At 46.5% G+C, this 24,642-nt stretch overlaps 1 protein-coding gene across 1 annotated transcript in view; it reads right to left on the reverse strand.

The window, feature by feature from the left end:
- Positions 1–5,399: 5,399 nt before the first annotated feature.
- The window catches only part of LOC306735896 (transcription initiation factor TFIID subunit 4), a gene marked incomplete at both ends in the record, with an annotated part of 72,441 nt that continues 53,198 nt past the window's right edge, over positions 5,400–24,642 (reverse strand). The window contains one exon of the mRNA XM_079217466.1: positions 5,400–5,573. Within this exon, the coding sequence (XP_079073592.1) occupies positions 5,400–5,573 (174 nt within the window). The remainder of the gene's footprint in view (positions 5,574–24,642) is intronic.

Here is a 24,642-nt window from a genome sequence, read left to right on the forward strand (position 1 = left end):
TGAAAACAAACGGCGGCGACTCGACTCACGCAGCTCACTTGAACCATTTTTAGCATGGTGACTGGTTGATTTATTTCCCCTGTAATTCTTATGACCCTTTTTGGAGTGACACAACTGCCCCTTCCTCCCAACACACACACTGACACACACACACACCACCCTTCTTGCCCTCCGTCAGTGGTGTATCATCCGGTTCTGTCTCGGCATGAGGCCCATGTCTGGTCTGCTGTGGGACAAGAACGCTTTGGCAGACGGGACGTTGTTAAGGATGACAGGAAGTGGACAAATGCCCATCTCGCGAGACCCCGCCCCCCAAAAAAGGCCCCAAATCCCTCAACCACCCCTCTCTCCACACAGGCCTCGCTGCAGACGATGGGGCGCCTCGCCGAAAAAACAGCATCTTTCACCAAACTGATTGTTTATTACAATTTTCATTGTTGTTTCTAAAGTATGTTCTTCTTGCTCCTTTTGCTGTTCTTATCATGACACGGTGTAAACAATTATTATTAATAGGATTATTTTTAATGTCTCTCTTTCCCTTTCTCCAATATGAAGGATGTATGAACGTTGTATTCATTAGGCTTTGAGAGCCTGCGAAGGGAGTGTTTCTTGGCAGAAGCTGCAGAAACTCGGATGCCCGCAGGCTATGTGGCTAAAGCGATCTGGCTGGCAACGCATTCGGAGCCGGAAAAAGTCCCATTGTTCAAACAGGGATAGAAGAGAACCTGGATCTTGCAAAAAAAAAATTAAGATATATATATATTTATATATATATATATAGTCAAATGTGTAGCACACATTAAAAAAAAGGCTCTGGAATCGATGCTTAATCGCTCTAAAACATATCTCGGGTCTCTGATCACAAACCTGTCCTTTGCATTTTAGCAGACATTTCGAGAAAGTCCGTCAATTTGAAGTTGCACAAGCTCCAAGTGTACTGCGGTCCCGTCGAGTTCGAATGTTAATTAATGACCAACGTGGACGTTTACCAGTGTGTCTCGTGATCCCCGAGGGACGAACGCTAAACGCTCAAAATGTTTCTTTGCACTTAAAACGTTTCCCACGGAGCTGGCCTGCCCCGACCCCCGTTCCCACCCGGCACTCGTTTGAACCCGCAGTCAAGCTGTTTTATCGTCTCATGTTTCACCAAAACGCTGAAAAACAAGCAAAAGTCACAACAGAACAAATACTGTAGGTACCAAAGGAGACAAGGTGTCTATTTCGGCGACAGTACGAACATAAAGGCGTCATCTCTTCTCACAGTTTATGGCAAAAAAAAAGCATGATGCAGTAAAAACTAAAAACTGTATGAAGGCACCAACACTGGTTCCTCCGGCGGCCTCCAGTCGGCACAGTTTTGTTGCGAGTAGCTCACAATACCTCCAGACAAAGTTTGAGAGACAAAAGTATCTGCTTGTTTCAATGTCGTCACTTCTAAGCCCAGATTACTCCGACGGTTCTTCACATGTATGTATGGCAGAACCCGACGTGAACCGTACTGCCGGCGTCGGCGCCTCCTTCACAAAGAGGCGAGTGGGCGGCATTTACTCTCTCCCCGCTCCCATTCTCTCGGCCTTATTCTCAAACATTTCTGGATCAAAGGCAGAAATACAAGAAAGGCCAAGTTCTCATGCTTTGTATTTGTGTGTAACTTACAGATGCTGTTTCATCCATTCCGAAACACGGAGGGAAAAAAGAAAAGAGAGGTCCGTTCTGATCTTTGTGAGCGCTGGCGTTTGTTTGAGTTAAACTGGGGGGTTTGTTTCCCCCCCAAAAAGACTAGATGCTCTCCTAATATCTGCTCTCTCCGGATGGCCGCTGATTAAACAAGTGGATAAAGATGAGCTCGGTGCAAGTGTAGCTCCCATTCCGGCGCGCCCCCACCACCCAACCCCCTCCAGGGGGGTCTCTCTCACAATCAAGCCCATCTTTGTTCTGACCTGCGCCTTTGCATCCAGTCGCCTCAAAGGGAATGGTCAACCAGGCCTTTTCATGTGCCGAGGCGAGTCGGGCTCTTCACAGCGGCCCCCCTCCGCCTCCCTGGAGGCTCCCAGCTCAGCGGTGCCAGTAGAAACTCTCCCCCACCCGCTGCTGTGTCATCCCCAAGCCCTGGTTGAAATGTTTTTTTTTTTAAAAACCTACACCGCTGGACTGCAACAAACCCAAACTGATGAGTCAAAATGTGAGCGCACTCAGAACTCGCTGTACAGCCGGGCGACTCCACTCTGCTGCAGTTGATGATGTGAGGTGTGGAAACTCATCTGGGCTTCTTGAGCAAACGGCCGTTAGAGAAGACACACACACACACACACAAAAAAAAAAGAGAGAACGGCGTCGTACCACGGCCGCTCGTCTGCAACGATTACCGTTGTTTGTTTTTCGGGGAGGAAGGGAAGAAGGCGTGTGGCTTCTCGCTCACGTGGCATTTGGAAATTACAGAATGGACTTTAAAAAAACACGAGCGGACGTCCTCACCTGCGCATAGAGCGGGGAAAAAGGAGCAACGTTTGCAGTTTTCGGGGCTTCTGTCTGCAATAAGCAAACCTGGGACCCCCGTCACGACTTTTAAGTGAAAGGTTAAGTACCAAAGGTCGACAAACTCGACAGGACTGGGAACTTCATAGGCATGTCCACACACGCCCCCCTCTTTCAGATGAAGTGCTGGTCAGCGTTTCGGCACACACGGCATTCACTCCTCTGAGGCGGGTCAGCTGTACAGTTATTGTATATTGAATTACTATGACTCGGGGGTTTTACTGGACCCTCGTGTTTTTAAGAGACCTCTTAGTCCTCACGTAAAGAAATTAATAAAAAAACTGCAAAGAGTTCAGAGCGTCGCATTGTGTACATATGGATTAAAACGTTTCAAAAGGGTATAATGAGGTGCAAATGTATATTATTTAAAGTGTTTAAAATTCAATTAGACTGTGGTATTAAAGGGCATGTGTTCATTTGCGGTGTCTCAGTTTGACTTTTCTTGCATATTTGCGATAATAAAAGGATGTACTGATGTATATTTGACGTGTGTCTCATTGCTCCATCAGCTCTCTGCTATTACTATTTTTTTTATTTTTTTTGCAAAGCGGCAAGGTCGTCGACGGGGCTGACTCCGGATCAGCGGCCCGCGGCTCCGGAGGGACTGGGAAACAGGCCGAGGTCTGGAAAAAAACCAATACGCTCCCAAACTCCAATATTTTTGCACCGAGTTAAACAGTTTTTTCTTAAAAAAATGCTGCTGCTTAATTAGCAGCAGAAACCTAGGGGGACTTTCCATAGTTGAGCAGCAGCGCTTGACTCAGTTTGTACTTAGCATGTGCAATGTTAGAAATGGAAATGAAGCGGGCTGAATTAGTGGTTGACTTTAGCAAAACGTTCACGGCGTTTTATTTTTCCTTCTAAAGAGTGAGGAATGAAACATATTGCCTGGTTATTGAGTCATTTCAGAGTCAAATTTACATATTTGAATTCCCGTTAAGACTCCCATCGCACAGGCGTGTGATCCATGAGTGAAACAGAACAAGAAATGGACAAAGTCAGCATCTGCTCAGTTTAGTAAACAGCGTATTTATTCCTTTACAAAATAGGTACAAATACATAAGTATTGTTTTTTTTTCTCACACAAACAAGAAATTTTCAAGATATGTACAAGAGTTTACCAAAAATAACGTGGTTCTAATAAACACATAGTTTTGTAAACAATATTTACAAATCACCCTTACATTGAAATGCCATTTCCCCCGTATGTTTACATCAGTAATATTGTCCTAATATTTTGTCTAAAAAGCTGTAGTAGTAGTAGAAGTAGAAATATCCTCTGAAACCATAAAAATCACTAATAAAATCAATTGTTGTGCTTGTTTTTAAAACAGGATGTTTTGGAGATACAATTTATGAAAAAAGCAAAAAAGCCAATCCCAAAAGAAAAGAAAAATATATTATTGTGAAAAATAGTCTTTTGACAGGAAGTCGGCAATATCGTTTTCTACGTAAAAGAGTCCTTTCTTTGCTATAATACAGTGACAGCTTTCAGTCGTCAGGTAAAATAGAGATTAAAAAAAGTGCTGTCACAATGTACAATGCACAACAGTTGTTTCAAATGTCACCAAAATATAAATAAATTGTATTATGCCAAGAAAAGCTGCATAGAGGCCAAGATATTTAGTTAAATAGAAAAAAAGACAAACAAAAATACATAAAGGACAGTCTTACGGAGTACAATTAGGATTTGTAAAAAAGAAAAATAACAAGGCGACATGTAAAGACCAGGCGTTTTGTCTCCCATTCTTCTCTCCCATACAAAGACTGAAACAAAATGGGAAATCACTTTTCGGCTGAAATCAACTGCTTCCTTCTCATTCCCGTTAAACATGACGTTACAGCTGCGATATTCAATTTGGGGCGACAATTCAAACAGGTAAGTGCTTTTTATCATTCAGTCGTTACCAAAGTAGGTTCGGGGGCTAAACGGGGCAGCTCAACTGAAAAGAGCTGCATTGTTTTTTTATGTGCAGATTGGACAGCGAGAGTGAAAGATGAAGGAATGTCTGTTTTTCGATCTGAGGTTTCGCTCCCCGCACCCACGATATCAACCAGAACGTCCCACGGCCGCTCTTCAAGAGGTGAGCGCGATAGTACGCGACGGACAAACATCTAGTCGTAAAAACATTGTTCACATTATGCGTGGGTAAAACAATAAAAAAAAATACTGACCAATCAGAAACTGGCTGCTTGTTTTTGTTTTCGTGACCTTCGCAGAAAGGTCACGAACGCAACAAATACAGGTGAGTAGAATAAACCGTCTAATTCAGACCCATTCGAATCACGCGGCCTTACAAAACACGTGGGTTCTTCCTTTTCCTACCACGCTTATGTGTGATAAAAATATACATGCTGTCTAATAATTCAAAAAGAACTATTTCATTAAACGTACAGTGTGTGTGTGTGTGGGGGGAAAGGGACATTGATCGTGATGCTGTTATTTGGAATCCTAATGTTTCACAACAATGTCTCGGCGCAGAAATCGCTCGAGTTGAGCTAAAACTACATTCATTGAACTAGTTCAACAAATAGCTCGCGGAGAACCAACGCCGCAGGCTGCGTACACGGTTCTCTCGCTTTGAGGTTTGTTCATTGAAGCTATACCGCCAACGACGTCAAATAAATAGATGCCCGACACGCGGTCACTGCTACCACTTGCGTTGAACTCAACGATCGAGAATCTAAAACGGAGAAGACGCGGAACAGCGGTTTTATTCCGCTCGCTCTCAAAATCTTTTAAAAGATACATCAAACGTCACTACAGTACATACGGAGACACAGAACTGAAACATTAGACCTGATCTGAAGGCACGTGGCTGGGAAGGAGGAGGGGGAGGCTGAGGTCGGGCGCTGAGCGGAGGCTACTTGAGCAGGGCGCGGTAGAGGAGGAGGGAGTGGGCGGTCTCCCTCTCCTGCTCCATGTAGAAAATGATGTCCCTGAGGTTGACGCGGGTGATGCGCTGCCGCGCGTACTGCCGCGATGAGGTGGACGGGCTGGAGGAGCCGGCCGGGGAGCCCGCCGAGCTGCCCGAAACCTGGAGAGAAGGGAGGGGTCAAAAAGGTGAGGAGGGCGGCTTCACTGGTTCTTTCACATTTCCGTCAAGTTCATGGTTTTCGTTGATTAATATGGCCTTTAAAATATAGCATGGCAACCTGTATTTAGTTTGGGAATAAATCAGGACACGGTGATGTTATCAATGGCTGAGTTCACAAACAGCCATAAAGGTACCGCTTCATAAAGGTACCGCTTCCTAACAGTAAGGCTTCATAAAGGTACCGCTTCCTAAAGGTACGGCTTCGTAAAGGTACGGCTTCATAAAGGTACGGCTTCATAAAGGTACCGCTTCATAAAGGTACCGCTTCATAAAGGTACCGCTTCATAAAGGTACCGCTTCATAAAAAGGTACCGCTTCCTAACAGTAAGGCTTCATAAAGGTACCGCTTCATAAAGGTACTGCTTCATAAAAGTACCGCTTCATAAAAAGGTACCGCTTCCTAAAGGTACCGCTTCCTAAAAAGGTACCGCTTCATAAAAGTACCGCTTCATAAAAAGGTACCGCTTCCTAAAGGTACCGCTTCATAAAGGTACCGCTTCATAAAAAGGTACCGCTTCCTAACAGTAAGGCTTCATAAAGGTACCGCTTCATAAAGGTACTGCTTCATAAAAGTACCGCTTCATAAAGGTACGGCTTCGTAACAGTAAGGCTTCAAAAAGGTACCGCTTCCTAAAGGTACCGCTTCCTAAAGGTACGGCTTCGTAAAGGTACGGCTTCATAAAGGTACCGCTTCATAAAGGTACCGCTTCATAAAAAGGTACCGCTTCCTAACAGTAAGGCTTCATAAAAGTAAGGCTTCATAAAGGTACCGCTTCATAAAGGTACCGCTTCATAAAAAGGTACCGCTTCCTAACAGTAAGGCTTCATAAAGGTACCGCTTCATAAAGGTACTGCTTCATAAAGGTACTGCTTCATAAAAGTACCGCTTCATAAAAAGGTACCGCTTCCTAAAGGTACCGCTTCATAAAGGTACCGCTTCATAAAGGTACCGCTTCATAAAAAGGTACCGCTTTATAAAAAGGTACTGCTTCATAAAAGTACGGCTTCATAAAGGTACCGCTTCATAAAAAGGTACCGCTTTATAAAAAGGTACCGCTTCATAAAGGTACCGCTTCCTAACAGTAAGGCTTCATAAAGGTACCGCTTCATAAAAGTAAGGCTTCATAAAAGTAAGGCTTCATAAAGGTACCGCTTTATAAAGGTACCGCTTTATAAAGGTACCGCTTTATAAAAAGGTACTGCTTCCTAACAGTACGGCTTCATAAAGGTACCGCTTCATAAAGGTACCGCTTTATAAAAAGGTACCGCTTTATAAAAAGGTACCGCTTCATAAAAGTAAGGCTTCATAAAGGTACGGCTTGACTGACTGCCACCACCAGGACAATCGTTCTTTTCTTTCTTCTTACCGGTCACACCCCTGCACACTTCATATTTAAACACTCATGCCCCTTAACATACACTTTAACTTAAACACGTCACTTTAACATACACTTACATTAACGTTATCTGTTTGTCTGAGCACTTTATCTTACACTTAGTTTAATACCCACTGCACTGTTGTTGTCGTTGATTGTCGTTTGTCTCGTCTAACGTCTCATGTCTAGTATGCACCTTCCGCCTAGAAAAATTTGCACGTTAGCATTTAGCCCAATCTCTTGAGTGCACCGACTTCACTGGGGAAGTCCTTCATATGAAAAAAAAAATGAATGCGGATAAATATTTAGGTGAGCTGAAAACAAAACGATTGTGCTATTTGTCAGAAACTTCAAACGACTGCTCGTTTGAGTTTCACTACATTTATTTTGTCCTTCACAGATGTGTGTTGTGCACGTTCTCTTTCAGGCACTCTGTCCTCACTTTGCCTTCAGTGAAGTGAAAAACATCTCCGTGGCGCCGTGGAAGGGATGGTTTCCCTGGTTAAACATAACGTAACCGTTCAGAAAGTAAGCCACGCTATGTTTCCCATTTCTCATAAGTGAAGTAACCGCTGAATGGCTAACACATTGACGGTATCAATGGTAAGGAATGCAAAGTATACACCTCCAATTAGGAAAAGTAATCCCTCTTGCAGAGCATGAATGAGATCAAACAGATGTGCTAACGATGTCCAGATCTTTAGGTTCATGTTGGGAGATTTTTTTTCTGTCAACTGGCAGACCACGTTGGCGACGCGCTCCGGCATCGCTACCAAAGCGTGTCCTTTGGCTCTTTGCATCGCCCTGAATGCGAACACATTCCTCTTTTCCTAAATTGGCAACACGGCTGACACGGAGCCCTCGCTGTTTGTATTCGATCCAGGAAAAGAACAAGAAAAAAAACGAAAAGGGCCCTGTATACAGACGGACCGATACAAATCAAGGGTTGCATTTACGTTTGGAAATGAGAAACACTGGGACACGAATCCAGCCAGTGCCCACTTGAGCCCGGGCAGAGAGGAATAAGACAGACGTTTCAGTCGGGAACACCCTCTCACAATTACATTGATTGCAGCAGTCTGTAAACACACGGCACAGACAGGCCTTAATTGCAAACATATGACGGGTATACGGGTTTACAAGAGCCAAGCCAGAGTCCCTGCAGCGTCGCCCTCCCTCGTGGGCTCGTCTTCGCGTGCGCTCGTATGACTGTTTGGTTTGGTCTGGTTTCCTCGGTACACTCTCTGACCCCTGGAGGCTGGGCGGTGAGAGAAGGTAGCCGGGCCGCCAACTGACCTCGACCACATCGGGGCCCAGTCTGGCCCCGGAGCCAGTTGGCAAACTGACGCCTCCCCGTTTTTTTTGCCTCTCACACATAGCTGCTGCTTGTGCTGGCGGTAACGCAACACACGGGCCAACCGATAGATGTGCTTGGAAAAAAAGAAGATATTTTAGGCTGGCTGGCGAACGGTGACATTAACAGCGATGAGCATCTTTGGCGATGTAGTGACACAAACACCGGAGAGGCACCCAGACCGTGAGGATACCGAAGGGCCATGAAGGTGCTTCTAGTGAGAGTCAAAGGTCCATCCGCCTCCCTGCCTCCAGAGAGGAGGCCCGGGGAGTCAGAGGCATGATCTAAAGGTAACTCTTGGTGAAATCATTAGACGCAAATAGACTAGAGTAGTAAAACACACGCTTGAATCTGATTCTGGATTTGTTTTTCCCCACGAGACTGAAAGAAGACATGTTATGGAAGCGAAATAGTCCAAAACCTCAAAATGTACCAGTACATGAAAAGAAACTTCCTTTGGCTTGTGATTGAGTATTTCTTTATTTTGGTATTGCTACTTTTTGCTTGTGCCAAGAAAATGTGATTTTCCTATATGCCGTTGCTAATAAACTATAGCCTTAAAAAAAACTATTGAGATGAACTCTTAGTCGTGCTGTACGGGAAAGCAGGATCAGTAAACATCAACAAAAGAAAGGGTACCGAATATTTGTGATGTCTGGGCTGATGTCAGCTTCCAGGCTTGAATCCCAGTCCGACGCTGGTCTCTGGTCAGTAATGCTGACCAGTAATGCCGAGGCACTGGGTGCCCTCCCCCTCCACCACCACCACCACCAGACCCTCACTTTGGGGAGCGACCCCGGCCTAATCACGTCAATCGCGGCCGACCACATGTGAAAGATGGGCCTGCCTGTTGCCATGCCAATTACTGCCACTCACGAGCGCGCCCGGCGACGGGGCCGCAGATTTCACCAATCAAAGCCATCCATCCACCTGGACGGATGGGCAGCAGTAGCCACGGGCGGTCGGTGCCGGGGTGGTGCCGCAGCCTCGGTGGTTGATGGCGGGGGGGGTGGGGGGAGAGACAGTGAGCATAGCCAGATTTCGCCGTTTCAGGTGGTGTGCCACGGCTCCCAGAATGCCTCATTCCCTTCAGGGACAGCGGCAGCCCTCAGTGATCCAAATACAGGCGGAAAGGTCAGCGCTCGTCCAGGAACTCACTCAGACGTCTTTATATGCCCTCCGCATGCCACCAACAAACGTATGTATGTTGTTGTATCGGTATCTATGGAGAACGATACCTCTGTACAGCACACGCAGGAGATCGTGTTGTGGAGGAGGAGGAGGAGGAGGAGAGGGGTGCAACACCAACGCTGAACAAAGCAGATGGCTGAGTGTCAGTTAAAAGGGAAAGGGAGACATCAACCACCACGCTTTCCCCGTCGCCAGCAATTACACAGCAATTGTGTCTGGAATCCAATGAGAAAACAAAATGGCAGGCTTTGTAAGGTCACAGTGGATGAAAAGGAGAAAAAGTGGGAAGAGGAGAGAGAAAAAGCAGGAGAGCAGAGGCTCGGAGAGAGAGATAGAGAGAGAGAGAGAAACTGAAAGTCTAAGAATCCGCTTGGCCAAGAAAGATCCATGAGGCAAAAAACAGCATCTGTCATTTTATCTGTGATGGGCGCTCGGGGGCATTATGTCATATGACATATCCATCGTACAGAACGCGCAGGGATACTTCGATACATCTCTTCAGACATTTGACTTGTTTGGAGCAGGGGACAGAGAGAAAAACACAGAGAGAGAGAGAGAGAGAGAGAGAGAGAGAAAAGCCAAGGAGAGAAGAGGAAAGTAGAGGAGGAGGGAGTAATAAGGCCTCTTTACAGGCTCTGGTCTTCAGCCACATTCTGTTGACATACATGACAACGTGCCAGACACATCCCTTTACACTATATGCACCCCCCACCCCACACACACACACACACACACACACACACACACACACACACACACACACACACACACACACACACACACACTTCAGAAAATGCCCATTCTGACGCGGGAATCGAACAAACGACTTGAATTTCAATAATTAAGATGAATTATTATTCATCAACAAAAGTTGTTGTTTTTTTACTTAATATTATGAAATTTCACGCCCTTTTGGACCATTATTATTATTACTTTAGATAATGCCCCAAAAAGCTAAGAAATACCTTATTTGATCATTTCCACATTTCTCAGCCGTCGTCTGAACTTTTATAATTCTGCTGGAAATGTTTGACCTTTAAAATCCTATTCTGCAAATCAAAAGAGCGGATTCAGAAAATATTTAAATAGAGGATAATAAAGGATTAACGCACAATTTTAGCGTCCTGTCTATTGTCAGAACTGCAGGTCACACAATGCCCTGGGGTCCTAAGGCCTGTCCCCGTGCACTTCAATGAAAAAAACAAAAGAAGTGGCTGCAAAAGCAAGATGAAATGTCCAATATGCCGGACACCTCATCCCTTGTTTGTACGTCCATGATGACACTTAGGAGGACAGAGTCAAAGTCACACTTTGCTGTTGATGACCAGCAACACTCACCTTGAGCTCAAGAGGACTAGAATTAATTCCTGTTTTACTAAATCTACTTTTGATGAATATTATATGTTTTCGCCCTCTCTCTATCTCTCTTTCTGTGCTTTTGAATCCGTAGCGGCAGCGATGCTTGTCCGTGTCTTGAGGAATTCACATGAGCACCTTTTATTGTTTGAAGAGGAGGGGGTTCTTGCTGATCCGTGGCTGTGAACCCTGAGTGGCACCCGAGCCTTCATGCCGCAGCCAATATTGGATTTGGCCCGGGTCACACCTGAGGGCGGTGGGTTAATGGCCCACTTTGCTAGGCATGCAGAGCTGCTCGGCCCCGCGCAGGAAACAACCTGCTGCCTCAGCACTCCGCCCCTCAGCGGAGGCTGCAGATGGACGGCGCGGTAAGAGAATACACAAACACACACACACACACACACACACACACACACACACACACACACACACACACACACACACACACGCACACAAACACACACACACACACACACACGTAATGTAAGTACCGGTACGTGGCGACACCCCGGCCAACACGCGGCGCTAACAAAAACTAGGGAGGGGGGAGGACATTGCTCAGCATTCATGTTGGGGATAAAGACCAGCCCCGTGTTGGTTGAGAAACAGATAAGCTGTTCATGATGCAACATTACTCTTTTGTTGTTCTTACTTTGATGCCGAAAAATCCGTTTAAACTCTGAAGTCTACGCTCCAGGCAAGGAGGCCATATATAGCACAACAGAGACAGACTGTTGACAAGCTAAACAAAGAAGTGAAGCAAAAGCTGAACCAGGTGGTGAGTTTTTTTTTGGGTGGGGGCGTTGTTTAATTTCACAAGTTTGAAGCCTTGCTGGAAATTAGCAGCAGCCACAAGTCCAACACTGATTGGTTTTTGTGTGTGATGCTGCAGCCATGATTTTGGTGGTCCAGTTGTATTGGCTAAGTGCAATTTGAGGCTTTGCTAAGCCCCGCCCCTCACTGCTGCCATGGAGCCCAGACTGTCACTAACTGCACTCACTGAAGACAGAAATGAAAATGTGATTTCAGAGAGAAGCAATATGAGTTTAAAGGATATCTCCAGGTCAAAAAGACAAAGATATAAGCGAAAGCTACAGATCACCTGGAGATCCAGGTGAGACGGTAAAATGAAGCAGCACTGTTCCTGTAATGTAATTCACTGTCATTAAAAAACAACAGCAGCATGTTTATACATTTTGGATACCTTCAGTGGCTAGCGTAGCATAGACGCTAGTTAATGATGCGCTAACATGCTCTGCCAATGTTAGCTGCGCAGGTTTTTACGCAGAAACGCAACAGCCTTGAAAGAGTGTAAATAATTAACCACAACCACAACGACGCTGCGGCCATTTTGAAAGAGTTACCAGATGTCGGCTGTTTCGTTGCGGCCGCTAACTCTCTCGGACGGGTCAGTCGGCTCTTTTTGTTGATGAACGACCGCTTCCACGCGTTTTATGCCTCGACTGTGACCAACACGAAGTCCACAAAAGCCGAGCCGGATGCTTTTACGGTACGTTAACGCTGCGCTAAGATTGTCCAGGTCTGTGATGGAGGGGCGGGGACTCGGCGGCAGGTCAAGTGGCCGGTCAAGGAGGCTTTGGAGCGGCTCGCCGGTTCCCCTGATGGGACCGGCTCGCTCACATGCTGGTTCACCGACAGACGAACTGAGGAGCTGGCGGTTTGTTTGGCTCCACTGGCTGTGGGCCCGGCTGACTCACCGACTGACTGACTGACTGACTGACTGGTTGGTTGACTGACTGCGCGCCAGCCAGCAAAGCTTTCCCACATGTTCTCCTCCACGCCGCATTTCAGACGGGGAACGCCGCCACGTCCCTCCGTCGCAGCGCGGCGCCCAGCCGTGGGAGTGCAGCCCCTGCTTCATCTCCAACACTCGGGGGCCCCCGAAACGCCTTCTCCTAAGGCCGCCATTAATCGGCAACAGAGACTCTCTCGCTCTCTCTCTCTCTCTCTTTCTCTCTCCACGCCTCTCCTCTTTCTCGCTCCCCGTACGCCCACAGACATGCTGGATGAGGCCATTTTGAAAGAGTTAACAGATGTCGGCTGATTCGCCCCCGGGCCTTTCTGACATCGCCCGAGTGATGTATTTGATGTGGAGTTTATTCAGCTCTAATAAACGTATAAAGAATTAGAATAATAATTCGCAGATGTAAATGCTCAGATTATATGCCGGAGCCTCTCTTTGAAGCAGACGAGGCGGCCAAGATTAGCAGAACCAGGAGAGAGAGGATGAAAAGGGGTTTTCTTCTTTTTTTTTTGGTTCAGCCCCGCTGATAATCTGCGAGGTCAGGACGGACTAACGCCGCGGCTTTACGTTCACGCGCCGACACAGACGGCCTTTGTTCATTGTCACTGTGCTTTAAAAAAAAGAAGAAGAAAATAATACCAGACAAACAAACAGCTGGAGCAGAGTGAAACCCATTTGCAATATCAGTTTTTTTTCTTTTTCATGCATGCTTTTGCTCATCTGTCATGTTGTGAACGGTAAGAGGACATAAACACAAAGGGATGAGAGCGAGGTCTAGCATTCTGATCACGGCAAAAAAATAAAAAAATATGAAGGAATCACTTTCTAAACAAACAACTTCCATTTGCTTCACTGCTAAAGAACAACAAATCTCAAAAATGGCCAGTTGCAGAGCATCTTAATGCCCACATAAACCATAAAAACAGCTCCACAGCTCCATGGCAATGCATAGCAACCGTGCAGAATTTTCAGTCAAGGAGAAAGAAGGCAAAAAAAAAAAAAACACCTTATTACTTCTAACTCCTGCAAGCCATTTTGGTCTCCAAAGGTTTTAGAGCGCCGCAGGCCATGTGTCTGCAGTGTTTCGGGAAATGACTTGCCTTCGCACGAACACTGCTATGTTCTGCAGCACTGCTGCCCCCAGCATCCCCGCTCAATTTCTGTTTAACCCCTTCCTGCCTTCCCCTCACACTGACTCACTGCAACAGAGAGCTCACACCCCAGCACAATGCTGTCACATTGTTCAGCCCGCACGCAAAAAGAAAAAGCACAGAGGCAAGAGCAGAGCTCCCTTCTTTCTCTCTTTTTCGCGAGCTCACACATTTAACGCCACGTCCAATTTCGGCTACTGATTAAAGCACGTGATCCTAACGAATGGCGCAAGGTCACGGCGGGGCAAAGGGGAGGATGGAGCGAAGCCGCCCCGCTTTCGCTCCACCAGATCCGCCGCGGAGCGCGACGCCGTTTGCACACTTGAGTGTGTATCAACGGGCGGATTAAATCTGCAAACTCGTTGACACAACACATAATTAAAACATCTCGCTCGGGGTCAGGAATTTTCTAATTAGTAGTGTACTGACAAAGCTGCAATTCCATCGCCCTGAGTTTCAAAGTCCACAGGTTACTGCTGAGATGAAAGCCGACACCCCCGGGGCGCCGTTTCTGCAGGGGCTGCTCGCGCAGTTCCTCAGAAGACAAGTCGCGGGGTCACCGAGCTAAACAGCGCGCCGCAACCCGGAACCTCGCTCCCAAACAAAGAACTGCAAACTTTTCTTGCCTGGAACCCCCTCACCACCAAACACCCCTCTCTCTCTCTCTCTCGCTCTCTCTCCTTCTCTTTCAACCTGGGAGAAACAAAAGATTGTGTGAAGGCAACCAGATGAAGAAACCACAACATTGTTTTTTTTAAATCTGTTTAATTAAAATGCTCTGAGCCGCGGCTAGCTGAGCAACGTGTTAAACACTACAAAGGCTTCCTTATAGGGGTCTTTGTAGCCTCCGTTGGCAGAGCCGACACAGGATTGCTGGGTAATAACATATTGGTTATTAGCACCTATTGAATGAATACAAAGCCCAGTTGTTTGGTGCAGACGGACGCTAATGTGACAACGAACGACACGGACGGCGCTTCTGTTGTGACGCGTCAACCAGCTGTAAGAGCCAATCAATAGCTTTGCCAAAACGATGCGTTCAATGTCTCTTCCGCCCCGGTGTTTTCCGTGGGGAGAGCAAAAAGCAGCACGGGAAAAAAAAATGGCCGACAGCGTGCCCGCTAACCTGGACAATTAACGCCGGCCAAGTATTCTTCGGCTGCACGAAGTATCAGAAGTTAAAACTTTTTTCCCCTCCCGCCATTAAATATTCAAGGCGTTTCATATATAAAATGAACCCAATTAGAGTTAAGATGGGAGAAGTGTAATGAGTCTCAAGTCAGAATGCTTGTCTTCAGAACTGTTTTCTGCTAATGAGCCCTTGTTGGTTTTTCCTTTTCTTTTTTTTTTTGCACACTTTTCTTTCAGTGGTGTGGCACTGTCATTTCTGCCGCTTTTGAATTTTTAATTCAAGTTGAATGGGAGGGTTGTGACTGAGTTAATAACCGCGGCACCGGGGTGTTTTTGCAGCAGCAGCAGCGGCTGGGAGAAGTCTCCCAAATGAGGCTCGAGGTCCGCCCCCTTTGATGTCTGCGTCGAGAAAAACGTTACAAATAGGACCAACTGGTGAACAATAATAAGTAATAAAAAAATGTAAAAGCCTATCAGTTTTACAGTGGTATCGAACGTAAATGACCACGCTGAGGAGGGGGGATCCTGAAAGATGGCCTAATTAGGCAGAAGAGAAGGCTAGCAGAATAGCACTGAACAACAGACACCGACACGAGGAGAAGACGGGGGAGGAAAGGCAGACATGTGCCGAACTGTCAGCCGTCGAATACAAACCCTCACATGAGCAGTGACACATTTCACTTACAAGGAAAGGAACGCACCACACACACAGGAGGGGAGCAGATATGCAGATGGAGGCGATAAGAAAGCACATTTTAGTTTTTTCTTCTTCTCTCCCGCCGCCCCGAATCGTTCCTTGATCTCAAAATTGACGTAGACGGGGGGCCGTTTTTGACACCGTTTAGCCATCGCAGACTCCGATTTTGCTTCTTCTTTTTTTTTTGCAGCGCCGCCGTCGCAGGTCCCCCGTGCACCTGTCGGAGCGGAGGAAGGCGGCTGTCTGAAGGAGCAGGTCTGATTAAAATGCGAGCTCTACTGGGGAAAGAGGAGAGAGCTTCATGTTTTATATAGATGGCCCAGAAAGAGCGGAACCCAAACTTTACTGGAGGATTGTTCTTTTCCTCCGCCAACGTTTGTGTGACCCGCCCCCATAGTGTCAGCATCTTTCCTCCGAGAGGCTGGAAGTAAATGTTACCTTTTTAACAAATTTCTTTGAGAGGCATTTGGAGACTCCTATTCCACTTTGATATAATAACATGCTACTTATGCTGAGACTAGTTCTGCTGATAAATATGGAACGATTCCACAGTTCATATAAAATGATATAAAATCATATAATATGCGGTCGATTAGCAGTTTAGGAGGGTGGGGGGTTTGGTAATAATGGCAGGCAGCATCAGATATTTTGGACTCAGCTAAAGAAGCTCCTCATTACACATTTTTTTCTGGCGTTTCTTTCTGGAGGCTTCATTCCTCCCATCAGGCTCCTCTTCCACAGGCCCAGAAGGCTTCCTTCCTACCTGCACAGCATTTTGGCAACCTGCTTTATTATACCACATACAACAGCATCATTTCCCAGGCAAGCTGTGTGTGTCTGTGTGTGTGTGTGCATAGAAAACTCTTATCTACATATTGACTCGCTTTAAATCCACACCCTTGTCTGCCATAATAATTACACATCGTGTAAAAGGAAAGCACTCAATTCGCTTCCTGCACCTGAGGCGGGGGGCGGCCGCAGGACTCGCCCGCCGGCGCCCCGCAAACACGCCCCCGGCGCCGCCTGGTATACCAACGGCTTCGGCACACAGCCACAGACGTTGCCTTCCGCGGTGCGATGGCGGCTTTCTGTTATCGGCTCCGACGGAACAGAGAGAGCGCGCCCGACGGTGGAGGTGTTGCGAGGTACTGCGGGCAACAAAGCAGTTGGGAATATGTCCGACAGGTAATAAAGACAGCAGGGGGGAGGGGAGGCTGTTTTATAGTCAACGAATCAGACCACACACACAACAACAAAGCAGGAGTGTGTCGGCTAGCCCGGGAGGTACGTTTACATCGTGTGGCTCTCTGCAACAAGGGCCGCATCCATCGCTCAGAGCCGCCACGTGACGCCTAAATGGGAACACTGAGAACGTATCCAGCGACTCACAACTCTCCCAAAGTTCTATCAGTGGAGGGGCGTTCATTAGTCCCCAAAAAATACATAATTTATGCAATCTGAAAAATACATGTGATCATAAATCAAAGTGGGAATGAGAGACACAGAAACATTGAGGTTCTCGAGGCAATGCAAGTTCTTTTGTTTCGGGGTGGTGGTGGTGGAACGGAGATCAAGCGCTATGGGCGGCTGTCCTCGCAAAACACGACGGGTCGACCGCGGCGTCCCGCTGCTCTGCTGCGTGGAGGCCGGGCGAGAGCCCTCATTGCAATTCCTGTTTCTCTGCGTTGGACACATTAAATATAACCTATTGCTTCCTTCTGCTGAACACACCGTGGACATTTACATGAAGGATGAAGGTCAGGGACCTTGAACACCCCACTACTGGGAGCGCACACACACACACACACACACACACACACACACACATTTCCAAACAGCACCGGCGCCAATAGCCTTCATCCTCTCTCCGTTCAGGACGGATAACATTCAAACGTCTCAATTCTGCTGAGATTATTTGTCAAAAAACGCCCAAATTTCACATTTAATTGGCCTCCCTAATTAGCACAGGATGTCTAATTCCCATCGCAGTCACTGTGCTAAATGGTGGAAGCTTTAGCAGGCGGATGCCGATCCCTCTTTCTTTTTCTTTTTTTTTGAGCTCGGAGAGAGTACGCCCGCGTGTGAGGCGACTACACCGTACATTACGCACCCAACGATCGATTCTAAATCTTAATTAGGGGGTCGACAAACAAGCAAGGGGACTTAATGAACTGTGCGCCTCGTCAAACAGCTGGCCGATTGTATTTATTGAGATGTATGTTAAGTTTAATGATTCGGGCAATTAACCGCGGACCCCCATCTGTATTCTCCGAGGGACACAAAGGGGGCCGTGGGAGGCGAGCACCGGGGCCACCAGACCTAATGGGAAGCAGCTGACGGATATTTGTCGGGTGCTGAGGCAGGCAGCAGTCGGCTCAGACGACGTTGTGCTCGGGAATAAAGACGTCACGCGTAATGTCGCTCCCTCGTGTGCTTCAATGCCGCTCGTTTACAGAAGCTACTGGTTTACTCTGGTGCTTTCAGGCCGCCTCTGCTCTGCTATGGAGCTCATTTCATTTAATGATCCGAGATGGCCCTAAAAAGAAAAAACACAATACAGAAACATAACAGAAGATATCTGAAAGTGGGCACAGCCTTTATTATCAGAGCTTTTCATATTTTTTTTTTTTTTCAAGACCATCCATTGCTAACTTTTTTCTTTTTTTCTTTTCTAAATTGGTCAAATGGAAAAGCAGCGAAAAAGCGAGGGGGGAGAAGAAAAAAAAAAATTAAGCCGAGCTGAAAAGTGCGACTTGGATTTAATATTTTATAATTGCCAAGGGACATTCTAAGATCAATGAATTTTTGCCCGGGACGCACATCAGAAAGAGATGTACTTCAGTCTTTTTAGGGAACATTGGTCTATTTAATTCCAGTGTCTGATGCATGTGAAATATGCCTTCCATGGCCTCCTTCTTCTTCCCCCGGCACTGCTGCGGGCAGACATTACCACTTTTAATGGGCCGCTATGAGAAGAGGCAAGCCAGCCAATAACCCATCCTCACTAATGGATCGCCTTGTTTGCTCTCCTTCACCATTTTTCCGAAGCTACATTTAGATTTGCTCTGTTGTGTTTTTTTGTTTTCTTCGAATCTCCGTTACGAGACAAAACAGAGGACACTGTATCGCAACGATATTTCAGCAGGAAACGATCACATGATTTCATTTACATGGACCATCTCTGTCGAGCTGGTGGTGGATCCGGGGTGTGAGGGGTGGTTCAAGTGGAACTGGGAGCCAGAAACACTGCCTCTCCCAGTGGGAGCCTCAGGGGGAAAAGAAGCTTCTGGGTGTTGTGGAGAAGAAGAAGAAAAAAAAACTACAAAGGGGGCAGTTAACAGCGGCTGTTTTCAGGGGTTGGAATGATCAACTCACTGAACAATATATTCACTTGTTTGCCCTCAATGGTCCAACAATTCCTTGTGACTTATCAAATCAAATATACATTTGAAATCTAAATGATTGCCAAACAACGAGGTGGCCAGTGTGGACTGCTTATCCTCACACAGCGGCTCAAATTACATCAAAAAGACACGCCCCGTTTCTCGTGCGTTTTCCGCCGAAAGCTACGACAACAAACGTCCTTCTTCTCAGAGCTCTCCGTTAGCTTGAGGCCACGATACCCGGGACAGAGGACGTCGTATGTGTACAGCTTGTAAAGCCCTCGGAGGCACATTTGTAATAAACTTGAATTGAATACTGCATAGTTAGGTGTTAGGAATAGATCGTGAAATACGACAAAGGCGACAAAACGACTTGGTTAGGTTTAGGGAAAGATCGTCGCTTGGGTTCGAATAACTACGAAAGTGCCGCGACAGAAGTACGCATGTTACGCAACAAAAACGTCATCGGTGACGCCTCCATGTGATATGAATGAATGAATATATAAATTATTAATCCCCAAGGGGAAATTTGGTGTCGAGTAGCAGCAATTTAAAGACAGAAAATAAGATATCAAAACAGCAGGGATGAAAGATACATACAATAATAATACTAATAAAATACTAATAAAATAAAAAAATAAAATAAAGATATCTGGGAATGAAAGATGGCCGTTTGTTGGATGAGACCTAGTATTGATGGTTACATATTTTGGATTAAAATCATGTATTTTCCATCATCCATGGTCATTGAATATTCCCTACATTTGTCGGATGGGTGACTTTTGCGCTGCGGTCTTTTTTTCTTTTTATCACTTAAAACACACCATGTTCAACTTTCCACCGTTGCAGAGTTATATTGAAATACCAAGGGTTCACTACCAATGACATCCCTGCATACTTTATTCAAGACATCAACGTTATGCGTAAGAAGAGAATCAGCCACTGACCAAACTGTGTGTAAAACTGCTCGAGACAAGCAATGATGCAGTAGATACAGAGATGGAGGCCCGTTATTAAGTCGTTGGTTTCAGGTAGAAAGCTGCTGCTGCCGAATGAAAAGTCCTGAATCAGATTCTGGAAACTCAAACTACCCTCTGTGTTGGCATTTCTGCCGTCTAGTTGTAGTATTCTGCCTACTCCGTACATATACCCACCTCGCCTCCGCCCTCCTTGGCATTCTTCTGCACCTAATGAAAGATCCTCTCCAGCTCTTTCTCCTTTCTCTCCCCAGGCTCAAGCCTTGACAGCTGACAATGGAGCTGACATGAAACTTATCGTCAAAGGGGAAACAAACTTAAACACACGCTGCTCTCTGGTAATGGGGGGGGGGGGTCCTATGAAAAAATACAAAATAAGTCAAAATAAAAAAAGTGACAGTAAGTCACAGGAGTTTCTTAAGTGACTTCTCTCCCGGGGCTTCCGCCGCCAAAGTTTCAGGGGCTCCGTGTTGACGACTTCATTTGCAGCGCCCGCGCTCGGCAGCTCTCCAGTCGGCTTCGTCACTAGTCGTCAAGACGCCGACGGGCGGAGGCCCAGAGTTTCCATCTCCTCCAGGAGAGCAGGACGGCGAAGCAGGCGGCCGAGGCCCTCTTCATTTCGCGGATCCCTGTGAGCGGCGAAGGCGTAGGACGAGGAGAGTGGGTGAGCGCGGCGCAGCGTGGGGTCCCGGGATGTTAGGTCGTCCCCCATGTCCCCGGCCAGCAGGCTAGCTAGAGAGCCAGCCGTTATCGGCTCGCCTCCATAGCGGCGAGGCGGAGCGGAGGAGGACGGTGGCGGCGGTGGTGGGGGAGGCAGCGAATTTCATTCTTCAGAAATTTAATTATATCAAGATTAACAAGGGAGGTAATTAATTTCTTTAAGATGGGTATCTCTTAAGCGCCTGGGGCTCAACTTTGTTGTCAAAACTGTATATTTAACCATTATTTCAGGGCAAAGTTTTCAAGGCAGAAATGAGGGGGATACTACTACTTTGAATATGGATATGTATAATATGGATATATAGGAGGTTCTTAGCTAAATACGGAGATTACAGTGTTAACACCAATGTGTGCATTCACATGCATATATACATATGAGGTCCATTTAGGCATTTTATATTACAGTCAAGATGGATTTTCTTTTTTCTTCACAGATGCTCAGCAATCTATCCGATAGGTGAATCCTCTGTTTTTCTCTATGATCTGTGGGCATGTGTGGGAGTCCTCTGAGAGTGTTTAATTACTGTCTTATTTCTTTAAGTGTGACTAACTAGAACATCTAACCTAAATGAGTGGTGGAACGTGGACGTGAACGTGTGTGTGTGTGTGTGTGTGTCTGTGTGTGTTACTGATCTTGGAGGCTCTGTAAGCCCCTTTCCATGAATGAATACATTAAAGGCCCGTGATGCTGAGTCAAGTTGACAGTCACCGTATATTCGACATCGAACAGATAACCGTGGCTGCCGCGTTATCCCCTCTGCTCCCTCATTCTGTACATATTTCGGTTCCTGTGCAGAGAGCCAGATACCAATGTGTCAGAGAGTAAATTATTCTTCTTTTTTTTTTTCACGCTTTGACGAGAAACATGCTGAGGGACTTCAGTCCCGGCAACACGCACATAAACGGACTGGTTGAGAGAACAGAGGCACTGGAACAAACAGGATAATGGGAGATTCTTACAAATACAAACATGCTGAATGCTATTCCATGTCAATTTGAACATAAATGGTAAATAAGGTGGAAGTGTTTGTTGCGTGTATGTAGAACCTCTAAACAAAACATTTAAAGCTAAGCAGTCTCTTTATTAGAAAAAACGGGCTTTGTTTTTTGTTTTATAGCCGTGACACTGTTGCTCCGTCTACAAATTTGGTCCAGACTGAAACATCTCAAAATCTATCGGAGGGACTGGCATAAAATGTTGCACAGACATCATGTCCCCCACAGGAAGAATTGTAATAATTTCAGCCATGCTCTGACTTCAAACTTGTATTTTTCAATGAGCATTGTGAGCATGCTAGCATTCTGACGTTAGCATTTAGCTCGAAGCACTGCTGTGCCCGAGTACAGCCTTACATGGCTGCTAGTGTTGTTTACACTGGAACTTACAGAGACAGCTTTTAGGATGTTGATGCTATTTACAGTTTTAGCTTTGATTTACTTGATTTGTATGATAAGCATGCGTAACGGTGTAGGTTGTAGTTGCAGTACATTAAGGTAGTATGTAATATTAATGTATTGTAATCAAGTATTTCAGGTCATATGTATTTATGACATCTATGTTTTATATCTTGTGCATTTTAATGTCGAACTAAATGGGTATGGATATATGTATAACTAAAGAGCAAATGTATTCATCTTTTCATGCTAATGTTAAAGCTGCATTTTAAATGCTTTAACCTACAGATCACTGGTGGGTACCACTATGGTCTGCACTGTGCAGGGGAAGGGAAAGTTGGCAAAGTGCACGGCGCTGCAGCTCTCAGAACGCCTGGCACCGGGCCAAGGAGCCCCTGTAACCATACTGAAGACTCAACTCTGTCTGCTTTGGGTCCTCGCTGGAAACTCAGAATCGCCTAGAGACATGAAGTCAAACTAATATTACAATCTTCTTGACATTATGAAACAATAGCAGCCTCTCCGTGCCCTCTTTAATCATGTGTGTGTGGTATGTGGAGAAGGGGAACCCACACAGGAATGCTTATCCATCATGCTAAAATCAGTGCATTTAAATTCCCTTCCCACTTCACTGGTTGAATAAGTAAATTAAAGCAACGGCTAATCCGGGGTTAACGTCGATGCACCCAGCGGATTTGAGAGAAGCCTCCATATTGTTGTGGAGCTCAACGAGAAAACTAACAGAAAAAAACCCAGAACAAAACGATGAAGTTAGCTGTCTGGTCCACTGAAAATCCCCACTGTGTGCTTGGTTTGAACATGGAGAGAAGCAAAAGGAAAGTAGGAAGGAGGCATGTTGTGGTAGTAAAAACCAGCAGTACTGTTTACTGCACCAACAGGCAGGCAAACTAAACACCATCCCCAGCAGATTACTGGAAAGAGATGGGGTGGTGGAAAGGAAGAAGAGTCGAGGAGGAGGAGGAGGAGGAGCGCTGTCCCTTCTGCTAGCATTGACTTGGCCACTCTCTCTCTTAACCAAACAGCCTGGTTGGTCCTCGTCCTCTGAGTCCTCCCCCCCTCCCCCGTCTACCCTCCACCCGCTCCGGAACCCTCGCGATCTGCGAGTTTCCTGTTTGTCTGGTTGAAGACCTGGCCGTTTCACTCCCGGGCGGCACACTGGGAGGGAGGGAGGGACGCGGGAGAGAGAGGGAGAGAGGGAGGCGAGGCGCTAGAGACACACAGAGAGAGAGAGAGAGAGAGAGAGAGAGAGAGAGAGAGAGAGAAGGACAGAGGGGAGGTTGGCGGGGAGAAGGCAAAGGGAGAGACACCCGAGCACTCCCGAGTTGGGATTGATTTACTTCATTAACCGAGATTACAAGTTTAACTTACAAACCAGAGGTCAAAATTTCTCATTAACAAGGGGACCGTGGAGAACCTCGGGGCCTGGAGACCACTCTTATTACTGACTACACATTTCAATCTGTCTTTGATGTTCCATGTCTGCCTTTCTACACCCCCCTCCACCCCCACACCCTCTCTCTCTCTCTCCCCCCACCTCCCTTCTTTTCCCCCTCCTATTTTTTGGCAGCGAGGTTGATTTTAATTGTAGCTATAGAACAGAGCATAGTTTGCCTGTAAGCCAGCCTCCACATCTGTAGTGAGTGCAGCTTTAGTGATATTGGGTGCAGTCCATAGCTCGAGGCTAATTTTAATGGTCCCCCCCCCACCACCACCACCACCACCACCCTCCCTCCTTCATTGGAGACTCAGATTGTTTTCCACGTGATTCCTGTTAATTTAGCTTGAGGAAAGGGCATCAGTTTTCCTTGCGCTCCCCCTTCTCTCTCCCCATGCCTCGCACTCTATTGCCTCACTCCTTCTTTCTGATCTACAGCCTCAAAGAAAGAAGGTGAAATGAATTCAAATGGAAGAAGAAGAAAAAATAGAGCGCGCTCGCTATTAAAAACCGCTCGCCTACCTTTGTCCCTTGCGTCGCGCCTGCTGGTCGAGTCAGATAGGAGGGGGAAAGGCGGCGTGGCTGTACAAACGGGGGCGATTTCTGCAGATATTGTTGCCTCGGCGTCAAACAAACAAAGCTCTGGCTTTGATGTGATAAATGGCCTGAGTGCCGGGATGATAACTCTGAGCTCGTAAATGTGTCAAGGATGTTTTTTCGGAGCTCTGAGCGTGCTTGACACTGCGGGACGCCGCGCGCCGCTGCACATTCTACGCGCCTTGAACGCTAACTGTCGGATGTACCGTAGGAGTCTCCATCCGTCCTGATGAACAGAAGCCCCGTTTAGTGGAGACGCACCGAAACGGGAGGAGAGGAGATCATAACGCGGCAAAAGGATCGATGAGGGGGGAAATGAAACAGCAAAGTGTTCAAATCATGTTAAATGTGTGAAATGACAGAGGGTGTGATGGAATAATCATCATCTCGATTCGACAAGACTGTCCTCTCTCTCCAATACAGTGCCCTGAAATCCATTCTCACCTCTTCTCTGTGCAAG

The sequence above is a fragment of the Taurulus bubalis genome, assembly GCF_910589615.1.
Source record: "Taurulus bubalis genome assembly, chromosome: 4".
In the NCBI taxonomy this organism is placed as follows: domain Eukaryota; kingdom Metazoa; phylum Chordata; class Actinopteri; order Perciformes; family Cottidae; genus Taurulus; species Taurulus bubalis.